The 15,874-nt window shown below is 44.2% G+C and overlaps 1 protein-coding gene across 4 annotated transcripts in view; it reads right to left on the reverse strand.

Annotated features, from left to right (window-relative positions):
- Nucleotides 1-628: 628 nt before the first annotated feature.
- Nucleotides 629-15,874, reverse strand: part of LOC138651865 (sulfotransferase 2B1-like) — a 172,614-nt gene continuing 157,368 nt past the window's right edge. For all 4 annotated transcript variants that reach the window (XM_069742428.1, XM_069742429.1, XM_069742431.1 and 1 more), the window contains 2 exons: nt 6,990-7,170; nt 629-984 (listed from right to left, as the gene is read on the reverse strand). In XM_069742428.1, the coding sequence (XP_069598529.1) occupies nt 860-984; nt 6,990-7,170 (306 nt within the window). In that variant the 3' untranslated portion in view covers nt 629-859. The remainder of the gene's footprint in view (nt 985-6,989; nt 7,171-15,874) is intronic.

Consider the following 15,874-nt stretch of genomic DNA (forward strand, 5'->3'; position numbering starts at 1 on the left):
TGTTGTCATGTTTTGCACATTTGTTTTTTTAACTTAATAAAGACGCCAGTACGCCATTGAAACACATTGTGAATAAAAAACCTTATTCTCATTATCATTTGAGAAGAATTGATTTTCTCCGGCAGTGCAGTCCACCCAAGTGTTAATCCAACTGGATTCAATATCCCCTGGAGGATTCATCCACCAGCCACGGGGCAGCAGCAGCTATCTTTCTTCATGCCTACATAGTAGTTGTGCCAGTCACCACACCATCAGATGAGTGTAACCAGCCGTCTACTACTCTCCCTCCAAGGGCTATCACCCTATTGTGCGCTCAGTTTCCCAATTATAGATTTATTCATAGAAAATACTGAAGCATATGATCACTTCTTTGAAAATAGCTTTCCTGTCGCCCATCACCAATTCCTGGCCAACTACTTACAGTTTGAAGCACTGGTCTAAAATAAAATTACACTAAAACAGAACCACATGTGTCCATGGGAAATGTCTGGTATGGTCGATCATCTATAAACAGATGGCCTGCCATCAAGAACATGGCTAACAAATAAGAGATATAGAAGGTCAGCCATTACTAGCCACCAACCTGTTACCTGTGAAGTTGTGTTATATACAGATATAGAAACATGGATTCCACTCAAATGCAATACATTTATTTAAAATATTGAAATGAACTCAGTACAGGCAGAACATTCAGAAAACATCAATATCCTTTACTAGATAATTAATCTTCTTTATAAAAACAATGAATATGTCAAAGCTTTTTGTGATCTTGCATAAAAATGTTAATTTGTAACCAATAATCATCACAGACTGGTAAATTTACGGCACTGAGAACATTAGGTCAGCTGGCAAAGCCTCGTTATTCCGGTACGTTTGAATCCCAAGGAAACTTCACACTGAAGTCTTGCATTTCTGCCTTGTAGATCTTGTCGAAATATTCATTTTGAGCCACAGTAAAATTATTTTTCCAATCTCCGACTATTCCTGTAAATTACAAATGGTGACAAAACATTTAAATTTATGTTTAAGAGATCTGTTATATGCACATAGTAACCCCTAAAATTGTAAAATTCCCAACGCACAATACATAGGAAATATAAAGAAATAAAAACTGTGGAGAATGTGGCATAGTCCAGACAAGATTGGGTAAGGTCAAAAAGAATTTTATCATATAAAAATAAACTACATGTTTCTGCGTTGTACTGATGCCTTCCACAGATATATCAGAATAAAGGGAGCTATAAATGGGATAAAAGGTCGAGAACACAAGTCTAAAGTCTACCAATACACAAAGAGAAAAGAATACGCTGATAGGGAGATCACCAAACAATTACACAATATGGCTTTTATTAGAAAAGTGCACAAAAACACATACATGAAAACAATGCCCTGTAGATAGTAAGAGCTCCCCCTCCTCCCCCCATCCAAACTGAACACTCCCGCCGATCTGGCAAAAGGTACAACCCAGGAAAGTATAAATGCAAGTGCTGAATGTATAAACACTAAACAAAAGCTCCTATCCCCAATATGCAGTAATCTAACATGAAGCCGTCAAACACACACCACCTGAGAGTCCATCGGACTAATGAAATGTAAATAACCCTATCTCACATCGATAGTAAAATGTCTGCTACCTGCACACATAAATAATGAACAGTGAGCACGACCAATGTCTAGATCAGAGCAAGTGAGAGACAAATAAGAGATACAGAGGGTATATACGTTACACAGGTGCTGCAGAGCCGCAGGCAGCCAGGAGGTGTAATGGAGCTAGAGCCAGAGTGTCAGTCAGGAGAGAGTAGGGGGGCCGAAGCCCAACGCGTATCGCTACACACAGGTAGCTTCGTCAGGGGCAGAAAGAGTATCACAAGTCTAAAGTCTAATAATGAAATCAATAGTAGAACATTTCCTTGAAAAACAGTCAATATACAATAAAAAAACATATGATCATGTAGAAATAGGTCATCAATATCTGATTGGGGCGCAACAACCTGGCTGACCAACAGTTACCGCCGCCGGCTGGAAGTTCTCAGATGATGCCGGGAATACAGAAGCTCTGTAAAAAATTCTCGTGACCACAGTCAGGTACTGCACATTGCCCCCTACTCATTTAAATAGATTTTAAATGTGTCATATCCGGCTGCAGCCGCTATAGAAATGAAGGAGTGGCTGTATTCTGGCAGCGTCTGAGAACTTCCAGCCACCGCCGATAACAGCTGATCGGTGTGGGTGACAGGTGTCGAACCCCTCAATCAGATATTGAGGGCCTAATTTAAGATTAGGTCATCAATAAATAAGTAGTGGCCAACTCATTTATTACATTGCAGTGATAGTAATATAAGCAGTACAAATAAAAACATATTGAATAAATTCCTAAAAATAATCCTGCATTTTACTGAAAAGGGGTGCAGGAAAAATTATAAATGGGTATGAATACTTTCCGTACCCACTGTATATATTTTTCACTCTGTTTCATTGCAGCCTTTTGGTAAATTCAAAAAAGTTCATTTTTTCTCATTAATGTACACTCTGCATCCCATCTTGAATGAAAAAAAATAGAAATGTAGTAATTTTTGCAAATTTATTAAAAAAGAAAAACTGAAATATCACATAGTCATGAGTATTCAGCCCCTTTGCTCAGTATTGAGTAAAAGCAAGCTTTTGAGCTAGTGCAGCCATGAGTCTTCTTGGGAATGATGCTACAAGTTTTTCACACCTGGATTTGGGGATCCTCTGCCATTCTTCCTTGCAGATCTTCTCCAGTTCTGTCAGGTTGGATGGTGAACGTTGGTGGACGCCATTTTCAGGTCTCTCCAGAGATGCTCAATTGGCTTTAATTCAGGTCTCTGGCTGGACCAGTCAAGGATGGTCACAGAGTTGTAGCCACTCTGTTATTTTAGCTGTGTGCTTAGGGTCATTGTTTTGTTGGGAGGTGAACCTTCAGCCAAGTCTGAGGTCCAGAGCACTCTGGAAGAGGTTTTCATCCAGGATAACTCTATACATGGCCACAGTCATGTTTCCTTCAATGACTACCAGTCGTCCTTTCCCTGCAGCTGACAAACACCCCCATCGCATGATGCTGCCACCACCATGCTTCACTGTTGGGATTGTATTGGGCAGGTGATTATCATTGCCTGGTTTTCTCCAGACATACTGCTTAGAATTATCACCAAAAAGTTTACCTTCGTCTCACCAGACCAGAGAATGTTGTTTCTCAGATTCTGGGAGTCCTTCATGTGTTTTTAGCAAACTCTATGCGGGCTTTCATATGTCTTGCACTGAGGAGAGGTTTATGTTGGGCCACTCTGCCCTAAAGGCCCAACTGGTGGAGGTCTGCAGTGCTAGTTGACTTTGTGGAACTTTCTCCCATATCCCTATTGCATTTCTGGAGCTCAGCCACAGTGATCTTGGGGTTCTTCTTTACCTCTCTCACCAAGGCTCTTCTCCCACGATTGCTCAGTTTGGCTGGACAGCAAGGTATAGGAAGACTTCTGGTGGTCCCAAACTTCTTCCATTTAACCCCTTCACCCCCGGAGCTTTTTCCGTTTTTTCATCTTCGTTTTTCGCTCCCCTCTTTCCCAGAGCCATAACTTTTTTATTTTTCCATCAATATGGCAATGTGAGGGCTTATTTTTTGTGGGATGAGATGTACTTTTGAACGACACCATTGGTTTTACCATGCCGTGTAACAGAAAATGGGAAAAAAAATTACAAATGTGATGAAATTGCAAAAAAGTGCAATCTCACACTTGTTTTTTGTTTGGCTTTTTTGCTAGGTTCACCAAATGCTAAAACTGACCTGCCATTATGATTCTCCGGGTCATTATGAGTTCATAGACACCAAACATGACTAGGTTATTTTTTATCTAAGTGGTGAAAAAAAATTCCAAAGTTTGCTAAAAATAAATAAATAAATAATTGCGCGATTTTCCGATACCCGTAGCACCTCCAATTTTCATGATCTGGGGTCAGGTGAAGGCTTATTTTTTGCGTGCCAAGCTGGCGTTTTTAATGATACCATTTTGGTGTAGATATGTTCTTTTGATCGCCCGTTATTGCATTTTAATGCAATGTCACGGTGACCAAAAAAACATAATTTGGGCGTTTTGATTTTTTTTCTCGCTACGCCATTTAGGGGTCAGGTTAATCCTTTGTTTTTATTGATAGATCGAGCGATTCTGAACGCGGCGATACCAAATATGTGTATGTTTGATTTTTTTTAATTGTTTTATTTTGATTGGGGCGAAAGGGGGGTGATTTGAAGTTTTAAATATTTTTTATTTTTTATATATATTTAAACACTTTTTTTTTTGGCATGCTTCAATAGCCTCTATAGGAGGCTAGAAGAATGCACTACATGATCGCCTCTGCTACATAGAGGTGAAGTACAGATCACCTCTATGTAGCAGAAATGCAGGTGTACATTGAACGCCGACCACAGGGTGGCGCTCAAAGCAATTGGCCATCAACAACCATAGAGGTCTCAAGGAGACCTCTGGTTGTTATGGCAATGCACCGCTGACCCCCGATCATGTGACGGGGGTCAGCGGTGCGAGGAACCCCGGCCGCGCGGCCGGGAGCGCTAGTTAAATGCCGCTGTCAGCGCTTGACGGCAGCATTTAACTAGTTAATGGGCGCGGGCGGATCGCGATTCCGCTCGTGCTCATTGCGCGCACATGTCAGCTATACAAAACAGCTGACATGTCGCGGGTTTGAGGTGGGCTCACCGCCGGAGTCTACCTCAAAGCAGGGGATCTGCCAGCTGATGAACTATTCCGTCAGCTGGCAGAAAGGGGTTAAGGATTATAGAGGCCACTGTGCTCTTAGGAACCTTGAGTACTGCAGAAATTCTGTTGTAACCTTGGCCAGATCTTGCCTTGCCACAATTCTGTCTCTGAGCTCCTTGGCCAGTTCCTTTGATCTCATGATTCTCATTTGGTCTGACATGCACTGTGAGCTGTGAGGTCTTATATAGACAGGTGTGCGCCTTTCCAAATCAAGTCCTATCAGTTTAATTAAACACAGCTGGACTCCAATGAAGGAGTAGAGCCAACTCAAGGAAGATCACAAGGAAATGGACAGCATGTGACATAAATATGAGTGTCTGAGCAAAGAGTCTGAATACTTATGACCATGTGATATTTAAGCTTTTTTTTATTAAATTTGCAAAAATGTCTAAACTTCTGATTTTTTTTAGTCAAGATGGGGTGCAGAGTGTACATTAATGAGAAAAAAAATGAACTTTTTTTTAATTTGCCGAATGGCTGCAATGAAACAAAGAGTGAAAAAATTAAAGGGGTCTGAATACTTTCCATACCCACTGTATGCATCTTGGGAATTGTAGATGAAGAACTGTGGTAAAATATGATAAAATATTTATTGCTAGGAAAGCAATAGCACTAAGGTGGATGAGAGGAAGCCCACTACTATTAATCAGTGGAAAAAAATAGTGAATGACATAATACCATATGAGAATATATTATATAGAAATAGAAGATGCACTCAGAAATTCCATTAGATAAGGGAGAGATAGGGTGATTCACCCTTAACGCATGTATGCCCTATTGCCATGACTTATTCTATCTCACGATATGAACTCTGATGTTGTCCCTGTCAACGTACGGAAGGTGACGATGTGTGTAAACTGCAATAGTATACTTTTACTATGACCCAAACTGGTACGTGATCTGAATTTTGATAGAGAACCTGTCAATTCAATTGAGTGTGCAATTTTGCTGGATTTTTAAGTCTTAGTTAGGACTGGGTTTTCCGTAAGTCAGAAATAAGCAACTTGTGCATGACACTTTAGGATTCTCAATCACTTTGCTTGCATCAGGAATCACTTCAAGTTTTGTGGCAAATGTATTGATTTTGCTCTAATCCTATATTAATATAGATGTAGTAATCTTTCATTCATTAGACTGTACAATAGATGATTATAGGGTCAGTGTGTTGTCTGTTGCACACATGGGCAACACAAATACTGAAAATACAGCCTTCTGAAGGGGACCATATATTTCACCTGAATTAGTGTTTGACTAAAGCCCCCAAATGCTTTCAATAGCTGTCAGCAGCTAGCATGTCTCGTACTTTCCTGGGGGGCACTTTGTGAAATGTTCCTCTGTTTTCTTTGAGAGAGCGGCTACAAACATTTCTGGTGGCGACTTATCTTCTAGAGAAGAAAAGGATCTACGATCTGAAATTTGTCTCCCCCAACAATCATCAGTCAGAGGCACCCATACATACTACACTGTCAGCTGAACCTTTTGATATTGACCGGTTTGGCCACCGTTAGTTTTATGCTAATTTGTAACTTTTAAGGTATGAGCACCATTAGAGTATGTGCACACTATGTTTTTTAAATGTCTGCGAACCCGTCAAATTTTTCAGGTGGAAAACACGTCAGAACAAGCTGGTGTCTTTTTTCCTGAAGAGTCTTATTTTGTATCTCTTTTTTTTTCATCAGTTTTTCCTCAACATCTTTTGTTTGCCCATTTTGGACTAGTCACTTATTTTAACCTCTTGACAACTTTGGAAGCTCAAAACAGTTAATGGAGCCTCAACAGCAAACGTTTTCACATTGCAGTGCATAGGTTCAGACCTTTAACAGTTTACTTTTCAGGCAGGTTATATAGCGTACCCAACTGAAAAAGGTAAAAAAGCTGAGGCCACCAGAATATTGGGCAGTTCACATCCTTTAGCCACTTCATTGCTTTTGAGGCTCGCATCTAAAAGAAGTTACAATCGATGGGATCTATGAACAGCAAGTTATTTTGACATTGCTGCTCTTAAGTTAATTTTTTTTCTATTTTTTTTAAGTTTTTCAGGAAAGTTTTAGGCGGAATCCACCTGATAAAAACACTTTCTGTGCATACCTTCAGTCTGACTTGCCAGTAGAAGGCATGACAGACAGTGACTAGTGCAGAATGAACGCAAGATATGACCTTGACTATACATATTTTTTTCTCAATATGGTGCTCAGTTTTTACCTTTTCTAAAAAATGGGCTTTTCTCCTGGTCCATGTAACCAGATGGCACGAGGCTGTAATTAGTCATATTGTTCTGTTTCATGTTCTTAAAGGAAGCATATTTCACCACAGAGTCTATCGCTTCTTCATCTAATTCCTTTCCAAGAAATTTGCAAATCTTAATCACGCTTCCTCGTAGGTCCTGTTGTCAATTAGAAAAATCCAATATTTAGTATCATAATATGAAGAATGAAATTAAATATTTATGTTTCTACTTTTATGGTGAGACCACACAATGCGACTGGACACAGCCAAAACTCCGTTCACCCTGGTTGCCAATTGCTGCATAATTTTATTTAAAAATAGTGTAGACATTGGCCAACCGGGGCCAGGAGGAGCCTCAATTCATGATAAGCCATAGAGTAGTGTTCCCCAACTCTGGTCCTCAATAGCCAACAGGTTATGTTTTCAGGATTTCCTTAATATTGCACAGGTGATTGAATGCTTGCTTGTCCAGGTGTTGCAATTATCACCTGTGCAATACTAAGGAAATCCTGAAAACACGACCTGTTGGTGGCACTTGAGGACCGGAGTTGGGGAACACTGCCATAGAGTATAGCTGCATCCTAAGACTGCACTTACATCCTACAAGTTACTACCTTCATTACTGCATGACTAGCTGTATTTTTGCTCTTCTCCATGATGGCATGCTATGATGTAACACATCAGTTATTCAGATTATCTAACTGAATTCTCAAATAGTCTAAAAGTTAATATCAACTTCATTAGGGATGAGTGGATCTATGGAGGTTGGGTTCTGGTAACCGACTGAACTTCAGTTCTCCCTCTTTATCTCTCATAGTAATATAGTAGCATAGTTAGCAAGGCCGAAAAAAGACATTTGTCCATCCAGTTCAGCCTATATTCCGCCAGAATAAATCCCCAGATCTACGTCCTTCTAAAGAACCTAATAACTGTAAGGTACAAAATTGTTATGCTCCAGGAAGACATACAGGCCTCTCTTGAAACCCTTAACTGAGATCGCCATCACCACCTCCTCAGGAAAGGAATTCCAGATTCTCACTGCCATAACAGTAAAGAATCCCTTTCTATGTTGGTGGAAAAACCTTCTCTCCTCCAGACGCAGAGAATGCCCCCTTGTAACTGTCACCTTCCTTGGTATAAAGACATCCTCAGCGAGATATTTGTATTGTTCCCTTATATACTTATACATGGTTGTTAGATTGCCCCTCAGTCGTCTTTTTTCTAGACTAAATAATTCTAATTTTGCTAATCTCTCTGGGTATTGTAGTTCCCCCATCCCCTTTATTAATTGTGTTGCCCTCCTTTGTACTTGCTCTAGTTCCATTATATCCTTCCTGAGGACCGGTGCCCAAAACTGTACACAGTACTCCATGCGCTTTCTAACCAGGGATTTGTACTGAGGCAGTATAATGCTCTCATCTTGTGTATCCAGACGTCTTTTAATGCACCCCATGATCCTGATTGCCTGACACTGGCTGCTCCAGGTAAGTTTATCATTAACTAGGATCCCCAAGTCAGATTTACCCAGTGGTTTCCCGTTCAGTGTGTAATGGTGATATTGATTCCTTCTTCCCATGTGTATAACCTTACATTTCTCATTGTTAAACCGCATCTGTCACCTTTTGGCCCACATTTCCAACTTTTCCAGATCCATCTGTAGCAGAATACTATCTTCTCTTGTGTTGACTGCTTTACATAGTTTTGTATCATCTGCAAATATTGATATTTTACTGTGTAAACCTTCTACCAGATCGTTAATAAATATGTTGAAGAGAATAGGTCCCAACACCGACCCCTGCGGTACCCCACTGGTCACAGCGACCCAGTTAGAGACTATACCATTTATAACCACCCTCTGCTTTCTATCACTAAGCCAGTTACTTACCCATTTACACACATTTTCCCCCAGACCAAGCATTCTCATTTTGTGTACCAACCTCTTGTGCGGCACGGTTTCAAACGCTTTGGAAAAATCAAGATTTACCGCACCCAATGACTGACCTTGATCCAGTCTATAGCTTACCTCTTCATAAAAACTGACTGTTTGACAGGAGCGATTCCTCATAAACCCATGGTGATATGGAGTTAAACAGTTATTCTCATTGAGATAATCCAGAATAACATCCCTCAGAAACCCTTCAAATATTTTACCAACATTAGAGGTTAGACTTACTGGCCTATAATTTCCAGGTTCACTTTTAGAGCCCTTTTTGAATATTGGCACCACATTTGCTATGCGCCAGTCCTGTGGAACAGACCCCATCGCTATAGAGACCCTAAATATAAGAAATAATTGTTTGTCTATTACATTACTTAGTTCTCTTAGTACTCGTGGGTGTATGCCATCCGGACACGGAGATTTATCTATTTTAATCTTATTTAGCCGGTTTCGCACCTCTTCTTGGGTTAGATTGGTGACCCTTAATATAGGGTTTTCATTGTTTCTTGGGATTTCACCTAGCATTTCATTTTCCACTGTGAATACCGTGGAGAAAAAGGTGTTTAATATATTAGCTTTTTCCACGTCATGTACAACCATTCTTTCCTCACTCTTTTTTAAGGGGCCTACACTTTCACTTATGATTCTTTTACTATTGATACAGTTGAAGAACAGTTTGGGATTAGTTTTACTCTTCTTAGTAATGTGCTTCTATGTTTCCTTTTTTGGCAGCTTTAATTAGTTTTTTAGATAAAGTATTTTTCTCCCTATAGTTTTCTAGAGCCTCTATGGTGCCATCCTGCATTCGTAGTTTGAATGCTTTATTTTCACTGTTAATTGCCTGTCTTACTTCTTTGTTTAGCCACATTGGGTTTTTCCTATTTCTTGTCCTTTTATACCCATAAGGTATAAACCGCTTACACTGCCTATTTAGGATGTTGTTAAACATTTCCCATTTATTATCTGTATTCTTATTTCTGAGGATATTGTCCCAGTCTACCAGATTAACGGCTTCTCTAAGTTGGTCAAACTTTGCCTTCCTAAAGTTCAGTGTTTTTGTGACTCGTTGACAAGTCCTTCTATCAAAAGACTAATGAATCTGTATAATATTGTGGTCGCTATTTCCTAGATCCCCGATGACCTAGCAGCCCTTGATACACTGCGACTAGGGTTGAGCGAAACGGGTCGAACATTTTCAAAAGTCGCCGACTTTTGACAAAGTCGGGTTTCATGAAACCCGATCCGACCCCTGTGCGGGGTCGGCCATGCGGTACGCGACTTTCGCGCCAAAGTCGCGTTTCAATGATGCGAAAAGCGCCATTTCTCAGCCAATGAAGGTAAACGCAGAGTGTGGGCAGCGTGATGACATAGGCTTGTCCCCACCATCTTAGAGAAGGGCATTGCAGTGATTGGCTTGCTGTCCGCGGCGTCACAGGGGCTATAAAGGGGCGTTCCCGCCGACCGCCATGTTACTGCTGCTGATCTGAGCCTAGGGAGAGGTTGCTGCCACTTCGTCAGAAGCAGGGATAGCGTTAGGCAGGGTCCATTAACCACCAAACCGCTTGTGCTGTAGCGATTTCCACTGCCCAACACCACCATCGGTGTGCAGGGACAGTGGAAGCTACATTTTTTTTTTTCCCCTCAGCGCTGTAGCTCATTGGGCTGCCCTAGAAGGCTCCCTGATAGCTGCATTGCTGTGTGTACGCCGCTGTGCAAACCAACTGCTTTTTTCAAAGCACAAATCCTCTTGTTCCTTCCTTTCTGCACAGCTATCTTGTTTGTTTGTCCACACTTTTTATTTAATTTGTGCATCAGTCCACTCCTTATTGCTGCCTGCCATACCTGGCTGAGATTACTGCAGGGAGATAGTAATTGAAGGACAGTTCCTTTTTTTTTTTTTTTTTGTGGGAGATTAAGATTGGCATTTCTGCTAGAGTGCCATCCCTGTCTGTGTCATCTCTCACTCAGTGGGCCATAGAAAGCCTATTTATTTTTTTGCTTGATTTGGGTTCTAAAATCTACCTGAAAAAATCACTACATCAATCAGTGGGAGAAAAATATTGGCCTCAGGGCTTGTGTGCCACTCCTTACTCCTGTGTGTGCCATCTCTCAGTGGGCCATAGAAAGCTTATTTATTTTTTTGCTTGATTTGGGTTCCAAAATCTACCTGAAAAAATCAATAAATCAATCAGTGGGAGATTAATATTGGCCTTTGGGCTTGTGTGCCAGTCCTAAGCGTGCCATCTCTCTCTCTCAGATAGTGGGCCATAGAAAGCCTATTTATTTATTTTTTTTATTGGGTTTATAAATTTTCCCTGGAAAAAAAAAAAAAAGTGGGAGATTAATATTGGCCTCTGGGCTTGTGTGCCAGTCCTGAGCGTGCCATCTCTCTCTCACAAATAGTGGGCCATAGAAAGCCTATTTATTTTTTTGGTTGATTTGGGTTCTAAATTCTACCTGAAAAAATCAATAAATCAATCAGTGGTGTTAGGACTGGCGGAACGCACCAAGACAGATGATAAAGGTGCGTTCGCAGTCCGGGGTCCACCGTGCAGGTGGAGACCTGCTGCTAGTAATTGGCAGACAATATGGCGGTACACTAAAGTATACACGCGTGGGTTAAACCTCACCCAGCGTGAAGAAAGCGATCCTGTTAACTCACAGGACCGCAGTACCGCACTAGAGCGCGAGCAAGTGGTCAGCGGACTTAACCCCAGAAGGGATTGAAGCCCGATTAGACCCTTGCTGGCGTAACACCGCAACTGGGTGTGTAGAGAACCTTAGGACAAATATGTGCACAAGAGTGCGAGCGATGCCGCACTAACGGACGCCACTAACCACCCAGACTCGGGTATGGAAAGCGCAAGGCAAGCGCACGGCGCCGTACTGGCAGGCACAGCTATAGGACGCTGAGATGTGTGTATCGTGTAGATGGCAAGTCGGGCGCTAGATAGCTACCATCATCCGCGAACAGTCAACAACACTAGGGAGGGATATTTAGGAGCTTTCATCCTTCGACATACATCCATCTACACACACACATAATAACAAGACAATACTAGCGCATGGCCGTGTGGTCATGCGCAGTTTATATAGGAGCAGCACAGGAAGTGGCCACAGCACTTTTGCCCTTCTAGGACCTGCCAAGAGGACCAATGGAATGTGCTGCAGAGCCTGAGCACATGACCCTCGATCTCCAACGGGAGACCTTACGCTGGGCATGCTCAGTACATGCAGACAAGGACTTAGTCCCAGAGAAGTCCGCTCGCTGCTGACCAGTACTGACTTTAATGGCAGAGACTGGAGAAGCAGCACTAACTCTCTGAACAGAGTGAGAATGAGCAAGACGCTGGGACCGACGTCCTTGCTGAGCAGGCTCCACTGCGGCTGGACAAGAATGGGAGACCGCAGCGGAAGTGGCTCGAGATTCCCCCAGTGCAGAAGCGGGAACTCGACCCCTAACATTACCCCCCCTCCTAGGGCCCCCCCCCTCCTTGGGCCTCGCTACGTTCAAAGGCAGCAATGAGCTGCGGAGCCCGAATGTGCTCCACAGGCTCCCAGGTTCTATCCTCTGGACCATGACCCTTCCAATCCACCAAATAAAATTTTTTGCCACGTACCACCTTGCTTCCCACAATAGCATTCACCTCAAATTCATCCGTGGATGAACCCGATGTCCCAGCAGATGACTCAGAAAACCGAGACAAACGAACGGGCTTTAAGAGGGAAACGTGAAAGGTATCGGTGATACCAAGGCGTGGAGGAATGGCCAAACGGTAAACCACAGGGTTGACCTGTTCCAGAACTTTAAACGGGCCAATGTAGCGAGGAGCAAACTTAGTGGACTCAACTCGCAGCCTGATGTTACGGGCGGAGAGCCACACTAAGTCGCCGGGAGCAAAGACCGGAGCGGGGCGCCGGTGTGTATCAGCCGAAACCCTCATTCTCTCCTTGGAGGCCCGGATAGCATCCTGTGTGCGGTCCCAGATGTCACGTGCCTCCACCGCCCAGTCTGCCACCCTAGAATCGGTGGAGGACACGGGCATGGGCCCAGGGACACGCGGATGCTGGCCGTAATTAAGGAGAAAAGGAGTTTGACCAGTGGAATCGGCTACGGCGTTGTTCAGGGCAAATTCCGCCCAAGGTAGCAAAGATGCCCAGTCATCCTGCCTAGCAGAGACGAAATGTCGCAAATATGTCACCAGAGTCTGGTTGGTTCTCTCCACCAACCCATTCGTCTCGGGATGGTAAGCAGAGGAGAGGTTTAACTCTATGCTGAGTAAACGGCAGAGCTCTCTCCAAAACCGAGATGCGAACTGGGGACCCCGATCGCTGACAATTTTATCAGGCATACCATGCAAACGGAAAACGTGTTTAACGAACAACACCGCCAAGGCCCGTGCTGAGGGTAACCGAGGAAGCGGCACCAAATGCACCATCTTAGAGAAATGGTCAGTGACAACCCAAATAATGGAGCAGCCACGCGACTTGGGTAGACCCACCACAAAGTCCATTCCGACCATCTCCCAGGGCCTGTCTGCCACCGGTAGAGGGTAAAGCAACCCAGCAGGCCGTTGCCGAGGAGACCGATTCTGGGCGCAAGAAACGCACGCCTGAATGTAGTCCCTGACATCTCGGGCCATATGCGGCCACCAGTATGTTCTCGCCAAAAGCTCTGATGTCCTCTTGGTCCCAAAATGCCCCCCCACTCTGGAGGAGTGAGCCCAAGAGAGAACCTCCGGTCGCAAGTTAGCTGGCACGAAAGTCTTGCCCGGGGGCACAGACTCTAGCGAAACCGGAGCTACAGTTCTCAGGCTCTCAGAAGGGACAATAAGCCGAGGCTCCTCCTCCTCCTCCTCAGATGACACTACGGAGCGGGAGAGAGCGTCGGCACGAACGTTCTTCTCCCCGGAGAGAAAATGGAGAGTAAAATGGAACTGGGAGAAGAACAGGGACCATCTAGCCTGGCGAGAATTCAGCCGCTGGGCCGTCTGTATATACACCAAGTTCTTGTGGTCAGTGAAGACTTGGAAGGGAAAGCGAGCTCCCTCCAAGAGGTGTCTCCACTCTGAAAAAGCCAACTTCATGGCTAGCAACTCCCTGTCCCCGATGGAATAATTCCTCTCCGCTGGTGTGAAGGTCTTGGAGAAGAAGAAGCAAGGATGCTTCCGACCTTGAGCATCCTTTTGGAAAAGGACTGCTCCAGCACCAACGGATGAGGCATCCACCTCCAAGATGAATGGTTTATCTACATCGGGGCGATGTAGGATGGGAGCGCTAGCGAAGTGTGACTTAATCGAGAGAAAGGCCTTGGAGACCTCCTCTGACCACAACTTGGGATTTGCTCCCTTCTTGGTGAGGGCGACCAAGGGAGCTACCAAAGTTGAGAAGTGTGGAATGAACTGGCGATAATAATTAATGAACCCCATAAAGCGCTGCACCGCTTTAAGAGAATGGGGTTCCTGCCAGTCCATTACAGCCTGTAGCTTGGCAGGATCCATAGCCAAACCCTGGGCAGAAATGATATATCCAAGGAAAGGCAAGGACTCCTGCTCAAACACACACTTCTCCAACTTAGCGTAGAGGGAGTTTGCCCGTAAGAGGTCGAAGACTTTGCGAACATCTCTCCGATGGGAGTCTATATCTGGAGAGTAGATGAGAATGTCATCCAGATAGACTACGACCGAGGTGGTGAGCATATCCCGAAAGATGTCGTTCACAAAGTCTTGGAAAACGGCTGGGGCATTACAGAGCCCAAAGGGCATCACTAGATATTCATAGTGCCCATCCCTGGTGTTAAAAGCCGTCTTCCATTCATCCCCCTCACGGATGCGAATCAGGTTGTAAGCACCCCGCAGATCTAACTTTGTAAATACCTTTGCTCCCCGTAGCCTATCAAAGAGCTCAGATATCAGGGGTAATGGGTACTTGTTCTTAACGGTAATTGCGTTAAGACCCCTGTAGTCTATGCATGGACGTAAGTCTCCAGTCTTCTTCTGTACGAAGAAGAACCCAGCCCCTGCCGGTGACACTGACTTCCTAATGAATCCTCTTGCCAGATTCTCATGAATATACTGGGACATTGCCTCCGTCTCCGGGAGAGATAACGGGTAGACTCGACCCCGGGGAGGCTCAGCACCAGGCAAGAGGTCAATAGGACAGTCATAGGGGCGGTGAGGCGGAAGGGTCTCCGCAGCTCTTTTGGAGAACACGTCTGCATGGGACCAATAGTGCTTGGGGAGAGAGGAAAGATCTGCGGGTACCTGTGTAGTAGCAACCTGAACGCACTCCCTCTGACATCTACCCTCACAGGATTTACTCCATCCCAAAATTCTCCCAGAGGACCACTCAATATGAGGAGAATGGTAGCGAAGCCATGGCATCCCCAACAGGACCTCATCAATTCCCTCAGGAATGACTAATAGGGAGATTATCTCCTGATGTGATGGAGACACAGATAGGGTGAAAGGAATGGTTTGGTGGGTAATCTGTGAAGGTAGTGTTGACCCATTTACCACTCGAACGGTCACTGGCTGGGCGAGCATCACCAAGGGTATTGCGTGACGCTGGGCAAAGGCGGAGGACATAAAGTTACCCTCTGCCCCAGAGTCCAAGCATAGCTCGACCGTGAGAGTGGATGGGCCTATGGTAATTGTCCCCTTGAAGGACAACTTTGAGGCAAACGTCGCCGTGTCTAGTGTACCTCCTCCAACTGCCACTAGACGCTGACGTTTCCCCGACCGCTGAGGACTCTTGGAGGCAAGACGTCCTGACTGCTGGCAAACATGACGAACCTTATGTGCACGAGCGGACTGAGACTTGGATCCCGCTCGTGTCACCTCCAAGGTCTCATGTGACTCAGATGCCTGGACTGGAGATTTCAAAGGTTTGGCGAAGGTAGGAGCCAGCCGAAACCTCTGCC

The sequence above is a fragment of the Ranitomeya imitator genome, chromosome 10 (genome assembly GCF_032444005.1).
Source record: "Ranitomeya imitator isolate aRanImi1 chromosome 10, aRanImi1.pri, whole genome shotgun sequence".
NCBI classification, from domain to species: domain Eukaryota; kingdom Metazoa; phylum Chordata; class Amphibia; order Anura; family Dendrobatidae; genus Ranitomeya; species Ranitomeya imitator.